At 41.7% G+C, this 17,972-nt stretch overlaps 1 protein-coding gene across 2 annotated transcripts in view; it reads right to left on the bottom strand.

Moving 5' to 3' along the window:
- LOC124160328 (inactive ubiquitin carboxyl-terminal hydrolase MINDY-4B) overlaps positions 1-17,972 on the bottom strand; it is a 48,806-nt gene that overhangs the window by 19,928 nt on the left and 10,906 nt on the right. Inside the window, exons 1-2 of one of the 2 annotated variants that reach the window (XM_046536159.1) lie at positions 7,691-7,799; positions 4,084-4,175 (exon numbers count right to left, since the gene is read on the bottom strand). In XM_046536159.1, coding sequence (XP_046392115.1) covers positions 4,084-4,175; positions 7,691-7,724 — 126 coding nt within the window. In that variant the 5' untranslated portion in view covers positions 7,725-7,799. Of the gene's footprint in view, positions 1-4,083; positions 4,176-7,690; positions 7,800-17,972 lie in introns of those variants that run through there. The other variant, XM_046536158.1, reaches the window with a different exon arrangement.

Genomic DNA, 17,972 nt, shown 5'->3' with positions numbered 1-17,972 from the left:
TCCGTCGAATGGGACGTTCAGCCGTAGTCCCCTAAGCACCTTTCGTTAAGAGGAGGCTAATGCCTACGCCGGGTTTCTCTCCACCCTTTCTTGCACACCCTTCCCTCATGACGCAAATGACCTCAGCTGCTGGTAGCCTCCTACAAATACCATACCATACCGTGAAGACGAGTTCTCGAAATTTCCTATTCATTTGCCCTGGCATTCCATTAAATTTACAGGTACTGCGATATTCTTCGACAGTTCGACAGTTTAAGGTGGTCATCCTGAATAACATAACCTTTGATATTCACCGCTCCACAAGTTTGTTGATTTCTGATCCAGTTCCCTGTGCATTTGGTACTGGCTGCCAATGAGCGAACGCAAAAATCGGCGAAGGAAGAGCTACGCAACACACATGCTAAACACACAAATATGGTAGTTGCGGACAACCCTAGGTCAATGTTTCTAGATATGATAATGGGCAGATGGCAAGAGTCGTGGCGATGAATTTTGAGCGTAGCAAAGTTTGGACCAGGGAACCGTTATTACTAGCTCATAAAGTACAAGTTCCGGCACGATATGGTGGAATTTCTTAATACCGTTAGAGTGATACATTTCAAATTTTTTCCACAACATTGATTCACTAAGTGTAGCAGAGCGCTGTCTGCTGCTCAGGACAAGGACTCTTGGGGGAAACCCAGGAGGTGGGGGCGTGAAGCCCTCAACGGGAGAAGGGCTTTTGGGGCCCGTTGTAAAAGAGAGAGAATAAAGAGTTGTGTTTTGAACCTCGAAGTGAGCGAACGTTATTTTGAATATCCTTCTCCTGCGAACCGGCGCTACATTGGCGCAGTCGGTAGGATTGTGTTCTCGATCCTGAGATTTGCGTGCGGTTCGGCGGCGGCAGCCATGGCGGGTATGGTGATGCCGGAGAAGTTTAGTGGTGCGGAAGAGTGGGAAGACTGGGTCTTCCAATTTGAGACAGTGGCGGAAATAAATAAATGGCCTGAGGAGCAGAAGACGCTCTACCTGAGACTCTGCCTCACAGGAAACGCTCTCTCGGCGTTTCGTGATCTGCCGGAGGAAAACAGAGGGAGCTATGAAAAGGCGCGGGAGGCGTTGGGGCGGCGCTTCAACCCAAGGGAAGCGAGCGAGAAGGAAAAGGCGCGATTCGTCCAAAGGGCGCGCAACCCCGGAGAAGACATCGCCGCCTTTGCCACGGACCTTGGGCGCCTTGCTCGGCGCGCATACCCTTCCTGGCCCGAGGATGCGAGAAAGGCCGTAGTGCGCGACCGCTTCCTCGATGGGCTCGACGGGAACATTCGGGTGTGGGTGAAGCAGGCGAGACCTGCTAGCCTCGAGGAAGCAATCGGCGTTGCAATCGAGATGGAGGCAATCCATTTCGCCGAGTCATCCACCAGGGTAGTGAATGCGTTGGCGCCGGCGACGCTCGTCAGGTCACAGGATATCGGTGTGGATAGTCGAGGGTGTGGTCGCGAGGACAGAGTGGAGGCCGCGTTGACACAGAACTCAGAGACAATGAGAGAGGTGGTGCAATTTCTACGAGGGATGGTTATGTCGAGTGGTGAGGACCACGGCCCCGCTCCCGCTCCGGAGAGGCGGCGCCCTAATTCCAGTGTGAGGCGCAGAGATCGGCCGCGCTGTTGGATGTGCGGCGAGGAGGGCCATCTGAGGGCCGAATGCCCACGGCTTTCCTTCTCGGGAAACGACGGAAGGCCGAGGAGATGGTAACCTTCTCGGCCGCAGACGAAAAAGGAACCCGAGACACTACTTCACCGCTCGAGGGCGTCGGAGGACGCGGAGCAAAGGAAATTTGGACAATTTTGTCCGAGTCAGTGCCCCTGGTGCACGGATCCGTTTCGAAGATCCCCGTCGAGATACTAATAGACACGGGAGCGGCAGAGTCATTGATATCGGAAGAAATATGGAGCCGCACCGAAAATTCGGGGAAAATCATAACAGACAATGTGACACTAATAACAGCGAGAGAGGAGCCACCAGCTGAAGCGGTTATTGAGCCGACCATGCGATATCCCAGACGGGTTACAAGAGAACCACAAAGGTTTCAAGCCGGGCTCTGAGGAAGGAGTAATTCCGGGGGGGTGGTCTCTTTTCTTTTCGTTTCAGAGGTAAGGAGATAAAGGCGCCAACTTTCCGAGATCCGAGGACAGCGAAGGTTCCAGCTATGCCGACCGTCGCGAGGGCGCGACGCCTTTGAAAGGAGGGAGCAGTGTAGCAGAGCGCTGTCTGCTGCTCAGGACAAGGACTCTTGGGGGAAACCCAGGAGGTGGGGGCGTGAAGCCCTCAACGGGAGAAGGGCTTTTGGGGCCCGTTGTAAAAGAGAGAGAATAAAGAGTTGTGTTTTGAACCTCGAAGTGAGCGAACGTTATTTTGAATATCCTTCTCCTGCGAACCGGCGCTACACTAAGCATAGTTTGGCCTAGTATATCATGCTGCCATAAACGTTTCTGCGGAAAACTACACAATGTCTCTTTAAATACTGATAAGAAATATGACCACATCGTACCAGAAACGATATTTGATATTCAAGGAATAGTATGCAAAAACTTTTCTCTTAGGATTGCTATTCCCCTCTTGAGTGTGCAACATATTCAGAACGGATTGTGATGCATTACATCCCCTGAAGTCAAACACACCGTTAACGGGACCTTGGAGACTGACACCTGCGATTTTTCCAAGTATCACCTGTGTAATTTCTTAATTATGTGCAATCACCGTTTTTAATACATCATAAACTCTTTTTGTTTAGAAAACAGGTGAAAATATTTCATTTTAGATGAAAAGCGGATAAAAAATTCCTCATATACTAAAAATTTATTCAATTTAAACTCTGAAGAGGTGAAAATGGACGTAGTAAACGACAAAACCATTAAAATACGAAGTTTTATTAAAATGGAATTATATTAAAATAAAGTAAAAATTCCGGTGTTCAATGGAAAAAATAAAATGCCAAATTAATAAATATAATGGTAATTTTTCATGAATAAACAATCATTTAGCCTGACTAGGATAAGGCGATGTTTTTTTTTCCACGCCGAACTTTCATCTTCGGAGTAAATGGCGTTATAGTATTCGATTTGCAAAGTCAGAATTTTTATATAATCAATGAACCGGTCAGTCAATATCATTACTGTTGAAGCTGTCGAGTTAGAAATAAAACTAAAGTTTAAAACCCCTAAACATAATACAAATATAGTTTTCCTTTCCATATAACCCTGTTCCAACCAACTAATTGAAGTCAGTGTATTCGGCGTTTAGAGACCTAATTTACAGAGAAAATGTAAATAAAAGTGACAGATATTTAAATAGGCGAGCTTTATGATCCTTTAAAAAACTGACGTATTACAGCATAACTGAACAAACTTAAAATCCGAGAAATAAATAGCCTATTTTATTGTTGGAGTTCGAAGAGGTAGTCTTCCAAAGCTTTCTTAGAGTGAAAGTCCGCCCTATGATCGATGACCATCGAAAAGGAAGGTCTTAGATCACATACACTCAGACATCGCTGGACATTGAGGCACGTTTCGACGCTGAATAAACTTAAACCGTTACGAGGTGTATCGGAAAGAATTTCCCATCACAAAGAAGAATTTTCCTTGGAGTTCATGAACTGTCATATGGAGTAATATGCCAATATTAGCCTCTGAATAAAAATTACACAATATAAATTACATTAAATTCATGAAAGTTTTCCAAAATGTGACAACCACAATGATAATATTGCTAGAGCAAAATATCGAAAACGTAGAAAAGTTAAAAAAAAACAGCGATAAACCAGCACCAATTCAATATTGAAGTATGCTAACCATAAGATGAAATTTCTTTACTAATTAGGAGTAAAATATTCACCATAGAAATTGATAAAAAATGTTTAAAAAATAAATTATGTTTTAGTCGTGAAAGTTCTAAAACAATGTGACTGCCGCAATGATAATAATTCTAGAGCAAAACATCTGAAACGTCGAAAAGTAAAAACATAATTATCTACCAGGACCAATTTAATATTGAAGTATTAGGAACATTAGATGCAATTTCTATACTCATTGAGGGTTTTATATTCACCATAGCAATTTCCTCTGTCACTGGTGTTCCACCAACCAATGGACTGCGACGAAGTGGTTGAGGTCGATGCCTTCTCGGGTACATGACTCTTTCTGAAAGAAATACATTTGAAAAACCTCAGTATGTGTTTTAAATATTAACCAAAATTACCGTAAGCGAGGAGTAACGCTTCTTCTATCAGCACTTCATTGACAGGAAATTATTAATTTTACAGTTCCCTACTGTTTTCCGTTCATAACAAAGATAAGATTCAGAACAAATATTGCTTTATCATTTTCGAATAGTAAAACTGAGAAAGGTCTCCAATATTTTATACAAATTGAGACCATAAGAAAAGAGTCACCACCATACAAATTTTAAGCAATACTCATTCTACCGTAAAAGAATTTAACCTATAAAAATAAAAAAAATCATGCTGAAATTATCGAATTGCAGGTACTCTATTGCCAGAAAACGAGTTTCTGTAAGGAATTATAAGTAGCGCTATATTGGTAGCCGAATTATAGGAAACATCAATCAGCTATCTCAGTGTAGCAGTAATGAAAAGCTAATTACCATGGTTTTATAATAACAGTTTTTCAATGCAATATTAGAAATTTCCGAGAATCGGTTGCATAAATGATAACGAACCTTCTCATACGATATGAATCCTTTCTATAGTACGAAATGTTATATTAAATACTCATTTAGCGGAGAAAAATTTACAAATTAACGGACATAGAGCCCATTAGTCCGGAGGATCAGAGTTTCCGTTTTAAAGCCATGGGATGACTATTCCTCACTAAATATAATGATACTTTTTCCAATAAAAATCACTGCGACTGAGATTTTGAACGAAGGTTAGTCTTCATCGTTGAATGATGTAATTTCAGATGAGTAATTATAAATAAAACAGTTTCCAATAGTCACTAGCGTTAAAATATATTGGACGATTTCATTTAATTTCACTTTTTTATGGAATCAGTTTTCAGTTATAATTATATTTTTCCAATTATTAATTATTCTAAAAGGAATGAAATTACAAGGAAGAAGGCGAATCCACATCAATCCTTTTGCTAGTCTCAGTAACCAAAAACAGTTTTCCAACCAAAAGACGAACCATGGTAGATATAATCTAATTTGAACGCACAGATACTTTTCGGGGATAGATAAGCGTTAATTACTTTCTATTTGGGGGAGTTTTTAACTTGACTCCATAAGCAAAATTTAGGGAAGTTAAATTGAATAAGAAATAAGAATAAACGGTGATTAAGTCCTGAGAAACAGAGTGGTACTGATTTGTTGAAACCGTAAATTTCATTAACACATTACGAGTTATATAGGATGTTATACGAGAAGAAATACGTCGCTATGAAAAGGCTAGCGGATAGGAGAGAGGAATGGAGAGCTGCGTCAAACCAATCTTAGGATTGTTGACGAATGATGATGAGTGCTTTAGATTCACTGTAAATCTAGAGCCATTCATAATGGAATATAAAACAGTAAATATTTTAAACTAAACAATTTGACAACTAACGTTGATACGCCTTCCCGAATATTAAGATTATCTTGAATCGTCATGACAGTGGTAACAAGACTCCAGGGCGGGCTCACGGGGTTACACTCCCGGGGAAGGGTCTATAAGCTTTTCACTCTTCACCTCTGCACCACGGAAGAGGGAGGACAAGGAAGGAGAAAGGAAGGAAGTGCCGCAGCGGTAGGAGCCCGACGACGCCTCCTACGAGTGGAAGGGAAGGAATGAGGAATCCCACACCGTCACAGTGGCGGGCGGGTCCTACTACTAGAGAAACCATGATTTAATGTTTCCACAGAGAAGAAAAAAAATATCCTACGAGGGAGGAAATTTCTACGATTTTCCGTAGGTAAATCTTCATGACAATTAATCTTCCCTCTACGACTCAAGAGAGTATTATTAAGTGTTCTACCGGTTAAGGGAAGTTCACACGGAGAATATTGCGAATCGCTGCGGCCTGTCTGCCCTTCCACAGTCAACTTCCCTCTTTAGTTCGTAATAAGGCCAATTAATTTAAGAACACCGGGACTAGCCACGGTGGCATCTTCACGCAGTTATCCACAAATTGTGCGAGAAATCCAAGGAGAAAATATCATTCGCCTTGACTAGGATTTCCGCACTATTTGTGCTTTTCGGGTGACTCCGTAAATATATCATTGTAGCTAGTCGTGGCATTCTTAAATTAGTCAAGAGCGATCGCCTCTATGTGGTTAAAGTTCGGGCTTTTCTCTCCGGCTGTGGCACTGAGCGCACGATTTGGACTGCCCGTGGCATCATAACAGTATGCTCAGCAGTCCATACCACCTTGCGCGGTAGTGTCCACAAATTTCCACAGGAATGGACGACGCTTCGGTAGCTTAACTGGCTAAAACACTTGACCGGAAATCGGGGGACCCTGGTCAATGCGGATGATTTTTCCTCTGTGGATTTTTCGCACATGAAGGTGAATTGCCTATCATTCTAATTATGCCTTTTTATTCCTTCCCTACTAAACATCATCCCCTCAAACATGGCTTTCAGCATCCATCCACCCCTTTTCATTAAAATACAGATAGAAGAGCAAATTTTGGAAATCAAATAAAAATCACATAAATACATATACTTCATCTTTCGGTCCAACCTCCTTAAAGGTTACGCCAACATCTTGAGATTTTTTCAGAATATATAAAATTTAATCAACATTTCACTGCATCTGAACTTTGAACATTTTACCCAAGCATTCTCTCAGATGCAAAATTTTTACTTTTGAGACACAAGAAATTGTTAAAAAGGGTCCCTCTCTGCATGTAGAGAACTTCGACTATCAACTTATGGAAGCCCGCTGCACTTAAAAAAAAACAGACTGAACTGTAATTAATACTTTTTGGTGCACAATGTATGGCCACACATATGCTCGGACTAGTTAGTTACTCGAAAATTGATGAAGGAATAAAAGTAAACAGTGATTAAGTCCTGAGAAACAGAGTTGTGAGAACATTTGTCCAGCAGTAATTAGTAGGTCAAAATAGCCCAGTGTAACAATTGTTTGCTGCATATCAATGGAATAGTAATAGCTACTTAAAAATTGTAAAAGGAATAAAAAAAAGCGGCGATTAAGTCCTGAGAAGCAGAGAGGCACTGAAGTGTTGAAACCGTGTGGGTATTAAAACCATTGTGGGATTGTACAGAGCCTATAATTTCGCACTATACTTTGAGTCCTTCTATGTATTTTGCGAAATAAATCACTTAGCAATTTTCCACAAAAACTTTTATAATTCCGACCTTGGGTTTCAACTAGTATATGGCCATTATCAAGGTCAAGTCATTATCGATCTTGATGAATACTATATGCTAGTCGAAACCCAGGGTCGCAACAATAAAAGTTTTTGTGGAACATTACAAAGCGATTTATTTCGCACTATAGATACATGGTTCCACCAAGAGAAGCCTGAACACTTGACATATGTGTACTGACTGTGTACCCTGAAAATTTTAAGATGATTGCTTAAGCTTTAAAAAAAGAAATTACTAAAGAGATAAAAAAAGGACCGGATGATCAGGAGCGATGAGTCGTCTTAAGAAACCACGGAGGATAGAAGTTAATGTGTAACGTACCGGGATCGTCGAAAGCGGCTAGCTTATTTAACATCGCCCGGTGCCCGGGAGGATCGGTCGCGGACGGCAGCCGTCCCGGAGCCGCCACCGGTGATCAGCTCCGCGAACAGATGAAAACCCTTATCGTCCGACCGTCTTGAGCCACGGATCGAAATAGGAAGAGATATGCGTGGAGGGTTCGCCTATATTCTTCCTCACCCACACTCAAAGCCGAATCGGGGCGCGAACGGGAAAAAAAACATAGGAGGGCAGCGAGGCGAAATAGTGATGCCCTCCGATCTAACTCCTCCCCTACGTTAGGGGTGGTCAGGTGATGGTGGGAGGGTGGATGATGTGGTCGAACGATTTGAAAAGCGGGAGGGTGGGTTGGAACGACCACGTAAATCGCTTCCCATCTTGCACATAACCGTCAATCTCACCTGGAGAGAAGCCCCTCGGTTAAGGCGTCGAGACGTTTAGAAAAAAAACATTTCCAGTTTCCAGGGGGTAGGTTAGGCGTAGTGGATTAGTTTGGAAGGTTCAAATTCTCAAGAAGATCGATTTAGTGAGATAGCTTTATGAATAGATAGCTTGCGTCTCCCCACCCTGTAGGCCTTGGTTCAAATCCTGGCGATGGAGAGGACTTTTCATAGACTTACCGATCCCTGTTTAAGTGCTTCGTGAAGGGCGCTTCACGTAGAGCACCTCGCCTGTTGGATGGGACGCTAAGAAGTCGTAGTGGATTAGATTGGAAAATTCAAATGCTCAATAAGATCGAGTTGGTAAGATAGTTTGACTGCTGTCTCCCAACCATGTGGGACTTTGTTCAAATCCAGGCGATGGCGAATAATTATCTGAAACTGCCTGATCCCCGTTTCGGTACTTTGTGAAGGGGGATTCAAGTACAGTACTTCGTATATCGAACGGGACGCTAAGCCCTTTGGTGCCTTTCGTTAAGAGAAGGCTCTTGCCGACGTCGGGTTTCTCTCCATCCTTCCTTCCATACCCTTCCCTCATAGCCCATAGTTGTAAGTCACCTCTACAAAACACTATACCGTTGAGTGCTCAACATCTAAATGGTTGGCTCTACCAAGTTTTCAGATGTTTAACGTATTGTCATTTCCATTATTATTTCACTGAAATTCATGGACGTAACTAGGGAATTTATCCAGGAAACCATGGGACCACATACCCTCCGGGAAACCTGGGGAGTACCCCAAGTTCAAGAAGGAGTTATTCTTCCCGAATATGTTTTTTAAATTTCAAATACAAATATAAATTTCAATCTTCTCAAATTTTTGACCCAATTTCTAAGAAATTTTTGTATAATACTGAATTTTTTATTTTTCGATTAATAAAATTTATCTGGGGTGGGCCACGAGCCCTATGGAGAGCCAGGGCCCTCCGGGACCCCCCAAGCAGCACCCATGCTGATGCTATATTATCCTGGACTCTTTCACCACTAGGAGGCTAGACACAAAAGTCTATTATTTGTAGTGGATGAAACGACACCATACACCTATGCGTTAGGTTAAGCATCGTTCTACGCTAGGAGGGATACGATTGGACCCAGTACCCAGCAATTGGGCGCGATTTGGTTTATTATCTGTATCTACACCACCCTGCCAGCTAGCCCAATACACGTTTCGTAGGAGGTATTAGGACCACTTCCGTAAATCTGTAGGAGAGTGCAAAAAATTAGCTACGCGTTGTAAAAGATTCGAACGTCTTATTTTGACCAAGCTTAAATGAAAATCCATTATTGTTCAATCTACCTAAACCTATTATTTATCTTATTTTATCGTTTCTGCCGGACCACGAAATGTACTGCGGCTCTAAGATGACGTTATCCGTGTCACTGTGAAAGCACTCAATTGCCAGAGCAAAAATCTAAGCTTAGCATATAGCCTCCCACTATCTATCAAATCCTAACCTAATTCGCGTAACGCTTCCAGTTCGATCGTAGTATTGTTTGACGAATTGCTTCGCTTTCTTTTGTGTTTTATCTAATTCACGGATCCAACGTTGGAGTGAGGTGTGGGCAGGAGGAGGGATGGGCGAGGAAGAAGGTTGGACGGTGTATGGGATGTGCTTTCTGCCCACCGAATCGGAAGAAGGCTCGCGATCACCGCGAGAGATTTCCCACGCGTTCCATAAATATATCGTGAACTGCCGAAACAAATACCATCTTCGCTCGAGCATTTTGTCTCGAAAAACCTCCTTCCAGTATCTGTCGGGAAGACAAATATATACATACATATTTTCACACTCCCACGCCAAAATATCCTCTCCATTTCCATAAACGTATTCCCTTGAGACGAGGTAGAACGCTTTCACCTCAAAGTGGAGGCTAAAAATTCGTGAGGTTAGCGACACGGACGATTCAGATCCACTTTTAAATACTTAAAGGAACAATTCTCATGCATTGATGCGAGTCACACGAAGCACGTGTTAAATGCTGGCAACGTGACCGCAGGATAATGGCACTGAATGCTAGTTAAGTATCCTCACCATGTAGATTAAGACGAACAAATGAGGGCATTTAGCTGGATGATGAACACAGATAGCCGTAAAAATTTTATGAGATAGCAAATTCATGATAGAATCGCAGGCTAAATTCGCCACTCCCTATTGACTGCTGCAATGCAGAATAGGACAAGAAAACACCAACGTAGGCTGTATTTTCGTCTAGGTAAATCACCTCTCGTTTTAACACCACTCACTTATAAGATAAATTCAAGCTCTACGACACTAAATCATTAATTCTCAAGTGGTTAAAATTTTAGAACACGAATCTCGGTCGTCTTCTTTTTTCCCCCTACATAACCACAGAAGTTTCAAGCGACGGCAACACAATGCAAAATGTGAAGTGTGAAAATTCAGCTTGTTTTGCAGATTGACGACGAAAGATCGCATGCATGATAACGACGTCATAGATCCTCGGGCAGTTGACCTGAGTTTTGGGCACCGCAGAAGCGCGACCGCAGATGACCTCTCGGAGAGTCGGAGGACTGCCCATCGAGGTGCCCCGAATGAGGGCCGGGTTCCGGGAGGTCTTCGCGACGAACCCTCGACGACGAAGAGGACATCATCGACGGACGACTTCGCCTCGTGACGGCGGCGAAACGAAAAGCTTCTCCGGCATACGGAGAATGCAGACGGGGTAAGGCGCGTGGATGTGCGAAAATCCATCGGCGGTTGTTGATTTATTGAGGCCGGGAAGGGTTCGTTTGGTGTGGGGTGGCGAGTTGAGCAAGGGGTGAGGGTTAAAAAGGGTAGGGTACGGTTATTGGGCGAAAGGATTGGGGTGAAGAATGGATTGGAGGAAAGGGAGGTGTTTGGAATGCGCCGTTATGGGCGAGGAATCAAGGGGTTGGGTTGGGAGGGTGGGGGAGGAGGCGTGGGAACGGGGGTGCGGTAAATATATACAAGGCTCTGGGGGTTCTCTTCAGGGGTCCCATTAATCGGCAGCAATGCGGAGATTAATAACCTTCCCGAATGCCCCAACTCACGAAAACTCTCGATTTGCGGTTGTTTCCAATGCATTTATCTTCGACTCTATGTCTAAGTAAGAGGCCGCAAAACAACTATCTTAGGTAAGTGAGGTACCGTAAAAATATACGCCATCACTCTAACTTCTTATTCACTATATTCAAGTCTAATTTATACAATACACATATCATTGGCCGTATAGCATTAATAACGAACGAAACTGCTAATACCATGGAACGTTCACATATAAAGGTTTCAGGAAAAATTTAAATTTTTTTCGATAACCAAATTCCAGAAAGTTAATCCTGAAGCTTTTAATACGCACGAATCGACACGTATTTCCCACATTTGTGTAGATTGAAAGCTGCACTATGAGTGCTTTAAACAGAAAATTCATAATTGACAACAATTTGGAAATTAAAAACCTTTCAGAACTCCCGAAAACTCCCGAATTGCGGTTTTTTTCTATGCATTAATCTTCGACTTTATACCTACAACACCGCAAAACAACCACCTTAGCATTGTAAAAATGTACATCATTCAAACTTCTCTAAGCTCACTATATTATATCATCAGTCATGATCACGTTAAATTTTTATATATCATTATCCATAAAGCATCGATAATGAAGTAAACTGGCAAAACCATGGCCGTGTAAATACGAAAGTTTGACAAAAAAATTACATTTCTTTTTCGATTACCAAATACCAGAAAGTAAATCCTGGAGCTTTTAATACACAGAATCCACACTAATTTCCGCATTTGTATTAATTGAAAACTGCACTATGACTAATTCTTAACCCAAAATTAAGTAGCCAGAAATAATTTGATGCCTCAGTATTTTCCTGCACTGCTATATAAAGAGAAGCGGTGATTATGTATAACTCCAAGAGTATTTTATAATGGGTCCCATTAATCGGGAGAAATGCGGATATTAATAACCTCTCCGATTGCCCCAACTCACGTAAACACCGAGTTCCCGATTTGCGGTCTTCTATGAATCTATTTTCGATCGAACCACAATAATTAATATTGGTCATATGCCGTGATAATGACAGAGGCAGTCAAAAGCATGGTTGTTTTAAATAAAAGGTGGGAGAAACAAAATTTAGTTTCTCTTTCATCTTCCAATTCAAAATAACTAAGCAAAAAACTTTTCTTATTTACTCTTCACAAATTGTGTGTACTCGTCGTCTATGATCCTTTGAAAACCCTAAATTAAAGATCCAGAAATATTTTAATTTCTTGGAATTTTTGCATGTATTCGGACACTAATAATATTTTTGAATGCCCGAACTCACGAAAATTCCAAGCAGCCGATTTGCGGTTGTATCCTGTGAATCTGTTTTTGATTCAAAGTTCATGACACCGAAATAAAACGGATCATGTAATGTACGAGGAGGATTGTACAAATGTATTCCATTCAAACCTCTCTACACTCACTATGGTTTTCATATAATCTTCCATAATACACCCAAACAAAACTCCACGAAGTGCGGGGTAGCCCAAGGACCGAAACTGCCCCCTTGCCCTGAAAGTCTGGATTTTATTCACCTGTGCCTTAACCCTTTATAACCCAGAGCTGCTTCTGGGATAAATTAAAATTCAAGACTTTTCACATAAAAAATGTGAAAATTTTTTACTCAATCATAATTATTGTGGCAGTTACAGATTTCACCATTAAAATTTACAGCATAAATAACACTCAGTTAATATATCTCCTGAATAGAGCTGAAAGTGCAAAACTTTTTAATGTTGCTTAGAAGCAACATTGGGTTATAAAGGGTTAAAAGCGGGTGACCTCTACCCTCATCTAACAAAAAAATTCGGGTTGTGATCATTGTGTGAGTGAGTGTGAGGCAAACATTATTTACAATGACTACGGTTTCTACATCAATTCCCAATAATAATTAACAATCCTAATTGATATCGCTGTTGACTATACACTAGGGCGGATCGCAAAAATCGATTTTTTTCAAATCCATCTGGCCCAATGAAAAAAAGTTGTGGGACCGATCAAAAATAAGGCCTGAAAAATTTGAGACCTGTACGTGAACCCCTGACCCTCGCTCAAATGCAATTTAGGGGGGGAGGGTCAAAATTCGAAATATATAATATTTTATGGTCATTACCTATAGATTTTGCCGAGTTACTGCCCTTCTAGGGCAAAATTTTCGTGCATTTTGACGTATCTGCCACCGTTTAGCCACAAAATGCCTAATTTGAGTCCGCGTCCGCGAAGAAAATATTCCAACGCCCACGCAGCGTCGCGGATACCAGAGCCGCAGGCCGATCCCTTCCCCTCCACGCTCGCTTCTCCCCCTCCCACGCCTCTAACACAGCAAAATTCATCCCGCGCATGCTGCTAGGAGGTCGTTTATCTTTGATAATATAAATCAGAAGATGGTAGAAGGTAAAAAGCGATGCGTAGTGAGACGACTAGTCCCTTATTTGGCGCCTCGTCGGCGTTAAACAAATCGATGTTACCAACTTTTAGAGAAGTGATGAAATAAATTTAGACCTGCGCACGCAGGAAAGGAGACTACGGTCTTGAAGACACCTCTCGTGTGGCTATGAAGGTTTGTGAACTTAGGTTATGCATTTCTATTCCGGTATTGTCCTACAGCTGCGACTAAATGGATGAATAAGGGTGAAGGCCGCCGGCGTACCCTCCCCGCTCCCCTCTCGAACGCCCCAGATGCAACAAAATTCACACCAAGTGCGTCTTTCTTCGTTAGCATTACTAATATTTGATGTATCAGCATCATCCAGTGAGGAACAATCACGAAGGGATTACTCAATTACCTGCTTTCCATTCTGTATTTCTTATGTTAGTGTCATTCCTCGTCTTTTGCTGCTGTCAACAAAGTTTTGGTAAATTATTTCGCGAATCTCTCGTCTGTATGTATAATGAAAGGAATATTGCAATTTAAATTTGTACTTTCATCAATAGATTTTTAAATTCCACAGCGCTAAGCTCAGATATAGCTGAAGGAACCGGAGTCTCTCTCCAATACATCATCAGCCTTTATGTCGATATTAAAATCCAGCAATTAAAAAAATCTCGGATTGGTCGCCAAACGCATCCTTGCAGAAACGCAAATTGAGTCCCTACATTACCCTCCCAACGTTTATGTCGCAAATCCAAGTGCAATTGTGCATCATCATAGTGCATCATAGTGCATCATAGTGCAATTAGCAAAAAGACCACTGTAAGGGATGAAATACGATTTGATGCTTTCCCGGCGAATGATGTGTGTAAACTCTTTCGGGGTTTAACAAAATTTATCCCTTAGGATGAGCCCCCAGTCGGAGCTTGAAATGTTGGCCATTATGGAAAAATTAACCCGGTGAGAATTCCGAGAAGAGTTTACCCACACTGCAAGGAATGTTGGAATCATGCTTATAGCAAAGGGATGATGCCTCCTTTTTGGGCGGTATTTGCTTGGTACCATCATAATCAAATCCTTTTTAATTCTGTGTATCTAATTTTCACTCGGAAAGGAATCGATAATCGCACATTTTATAACTTTTGCCAATCCTCCAACGGGGGAGGCAAACCTCAAAAAGTGGGACCCTGTTTCTTCAACTAACACCACACATTCCCCTCTAAACTTGTATTGATAAGTCCTCTTCCCTTTTTTCATCAGACAAGAGTTTTTATTCCAATAAAATAAGGCCCTTTGATGACACCTCTCTTTTCTTATTCACAGTAATTAGCATCTTTTTCTGTCTACGTAAGTAATTCTGGTACACTAGCTTTGATATATCTTACGAAATTATGACTTTTGCGTCAGCTAAAGTTACGGGAACGATCATTGCTGTTGCTTGGTTCTTGCATATACCTCCTCCACAGTTGGCAGACGCATTTTCCCCCTAAGAAGATCCAATTTGAGGTTATAGTCCTTAATGTTTATTTCATGAGGAAAATAGAGATACAAATCGGCTAATTTCTCGCCAGTTTAATTTTCTTCGGATGAATTGATGAAGAAAATTTTTGATACTATTTTCCCGTACAAGAATTGACGATGATGACTCAACGTTCTCCTTTGATTCCCTTTTTTCCTCAGTTGTCGAGTTTCTTTAGGGTTCAATCCAGCAGCCATCGTATTTCGTTTCGTCCGCTGGTATCTCAATATGCTTATTCATTAGGGGGAACCTCATGCTTCTTCTTGCACTTACACGCAAAAGTATTGCATGATTTCAAATGTTCCCTCAAAAGTGCTTGAGTTTTGTACTGCAACAAAAACCCTACTTTTGGCCTATTCGCATTTTCCGTAAGTTTTAGTACTTCCTGTGGTACCGCTAAATCCATTTAGTCACATTCATAATGGGAGAGAAGCGCGTCACCACACCTTCATAGCCTCTCGAGAGGCGTCTTCAAGACCGTAGTCTCCTTTCCTGCGTGCGCAGGTCTAAATTTATTTCATCACTTCTCTAAAAGTTGGTAACATCGATTTGTTTAACGCCGACGAGGCGCCAAATAAGGGACAAGTCGTCTCACTACGCATCGCTTTTTACCTTCTACCATCTTCTGATTTATATTATCAAAGATAAACGACCTCCTAGCAGCATGCGCGGGATGAATTTTGCTGTGTTAGAGGCGTGGGAGGGGGAGAAGCGAGCGTGGAGGGGAAGGGATCGGCCTGCGGCTCTGGTATCCGCGACGCTGCGTGGGCGTTGGAATATTTTCTTCGCGGACGCGGACTCAAATTAGGCATTTTGTGGCTAAACGGTGGCAGATACGTCAAAATGCACGAAAATTTTGCCCTAGAAGGGCAGTAACTCGGCAAAATCTATAGGTAATGACCATAAAATATTATATATTTCGAATTTTGACCCTCCCCCCCTAAATTGCATTTGAGCGAGGGTCAGGGGTTCACGTACAGGTCTCAAATTTTTCAGGCCTTATTTTTGATCGGTCCCACAACTTTTTTTCATTGGGCCAGATGGATTTGAAAAAAAATCGATTTTTGCGATCCGCCCTACTATACACCCTTGATAAGGCAAGATCGGGCAGTCACTGAAACTCTGCTACAGCCGGAATTCGAACTCGGGCCCAGAGGGTGGGAGGCCAACACTTTAGCCACCAAACCAACGATTTCCCAATATGCTTCCAAGCTGCCGATTTGTGGCAGCTTGGAAATATATTGGGAAACAAGTCGATCATAATTTCCCTTCATTACGCTTGCATGTAATTTATCAGGATAGATTAAGTCATCCTAATAAATAATGCAGCATCAAGTACACGCGTTGCAACGGTTTGCCAAGAAATAAATCAAAGAGTTGGGATTCGGTCTTTCTGCAAAGAAATAAGAGGGTATTTTTAGAGGAATGACACCTATTTCATGGCGACTTTCACAAAATTGAATTCGAGGGAGAAAGTGGATGACGCGAAAAAAATTGATCGGGAAGAGACGTAACGGTGATGCATAAAGGGGATGGGAGGCGGTCTCTCACCACTACGAAAGGGAAGAAGTGGGAGAATCAAGCATTCAGGTTTTTGCATGGTGGGAAAAATCAAGTCTGAGCGCATCCGCCGCGTCCTTCCCTCGATAAAGCCCCCGACCACTTCCAACTATTGAACAGATCGCGTTCGCCTGATGCGGACCCTCTCACGCGGGGAAGAAATGTGAGGCTCACGACTGAAGAAGAAGAAGAAGAAAAAAATGAGGACAGGCGGGCGAACACGTGATATTCACACTCGCTTCAATTGTTTCTTCTTTCTTCCCACGACGTCCTTCGTCTCTTTCGCACCCGTCAAGTATCAAAGTATTGTTTCAATTTTTTTTTATCCCAGAGGGAACTCTCAGTTTGGAGTCGAGAAAGCTTGTCGCTCGTGATAACGTCGAGGAAATTCGTACTACCGCTTGCCATAATTTCCATCCAATCGGTTTGGATAGTACTAAAGAAGTGCGCCGCTGCGCCACCTATACCGAAAATAAGTCCAATACGCGTCAGGGCGAAACAGAATGCTTGAAACAAGACTTTTAATATCGCACAATATATTTTATAAAAGGATACATACTCCATATTTAATATACGTTTTGAAATTCTGAACTCTTTAAACTAAATTTTTAATCGTTAGGATCAATGCGATACCCAAAAATCATCGGCGCACAGGCCTAGTCTAGTTGGAACTTCTCTAAATAGCCTCTGTAAAATATACTCACCGTGATAATAAATACTCTATACAGTAAGGTACCTCTTAGAACTTACAGCAGCAAGCCTCACATCGCATGAGTTACATTCATACATTTTAAAGCTTTAAAAGTTGAAATTATTGTTGATTACAGTTCATAGTTAATGTTAATTTCTTCTATTAATGCCATGTGCCGCGCCGGGCCAGTGCCGGTTCAAGGTGGCTAGAAGGGGAGGTGGTCTCAGCTGAAAGTGGGGGAGGAACTTTCACAAATATCAATATCTTATAGATTATGGATCATAGAAAAATCGCAAATAAATTTAGAAGTGTTTATATCAATTTTATTTTTTCATTCGGGGTAGACTGTAGGACTAGATAATGTTTAAACATTTTCGTTATTTTGCAACAAAATATGCGTTCTAAAAATACGCAAAAGCCATTTAATTAATTAAAGTTAATGTTTGCAACTTATTGTGGAAGATGAATATTATAGACGTAATAATTTTCCATAGGTTGAGTTGCAAATTTCATGAAGTGGACAAAACGGCTAATTTTACGGTGCGCGGAGTCATTAATTGTACTCGTGTGTCTAATTTTTTTAAATTTTCATAAAACAAAAAATAAACAAAATTGAGAATAAAATTTCCTTTGAAATGACGTGTTATTCAT

The sequence above is a fragment of the Ischnura elegans genome, chromosome 6 (assembly GCF_921293095.1).
Source record: "Ischnura elegans chromosome 6, ioIscEleg1.1, whole genome shotgun sequence".
Lineage (NCBI taxonomy): Eukaryota > Metazoa > Arthropoda > Insecta > Odonata > Coenagrionidae > Ischnura > Ischnura elegans.
The sequence above is the reverse complement of the archived record's forward strand: the minus strand, read 5'-3'. Positions and strand labels throughout refer to the sequence as shown.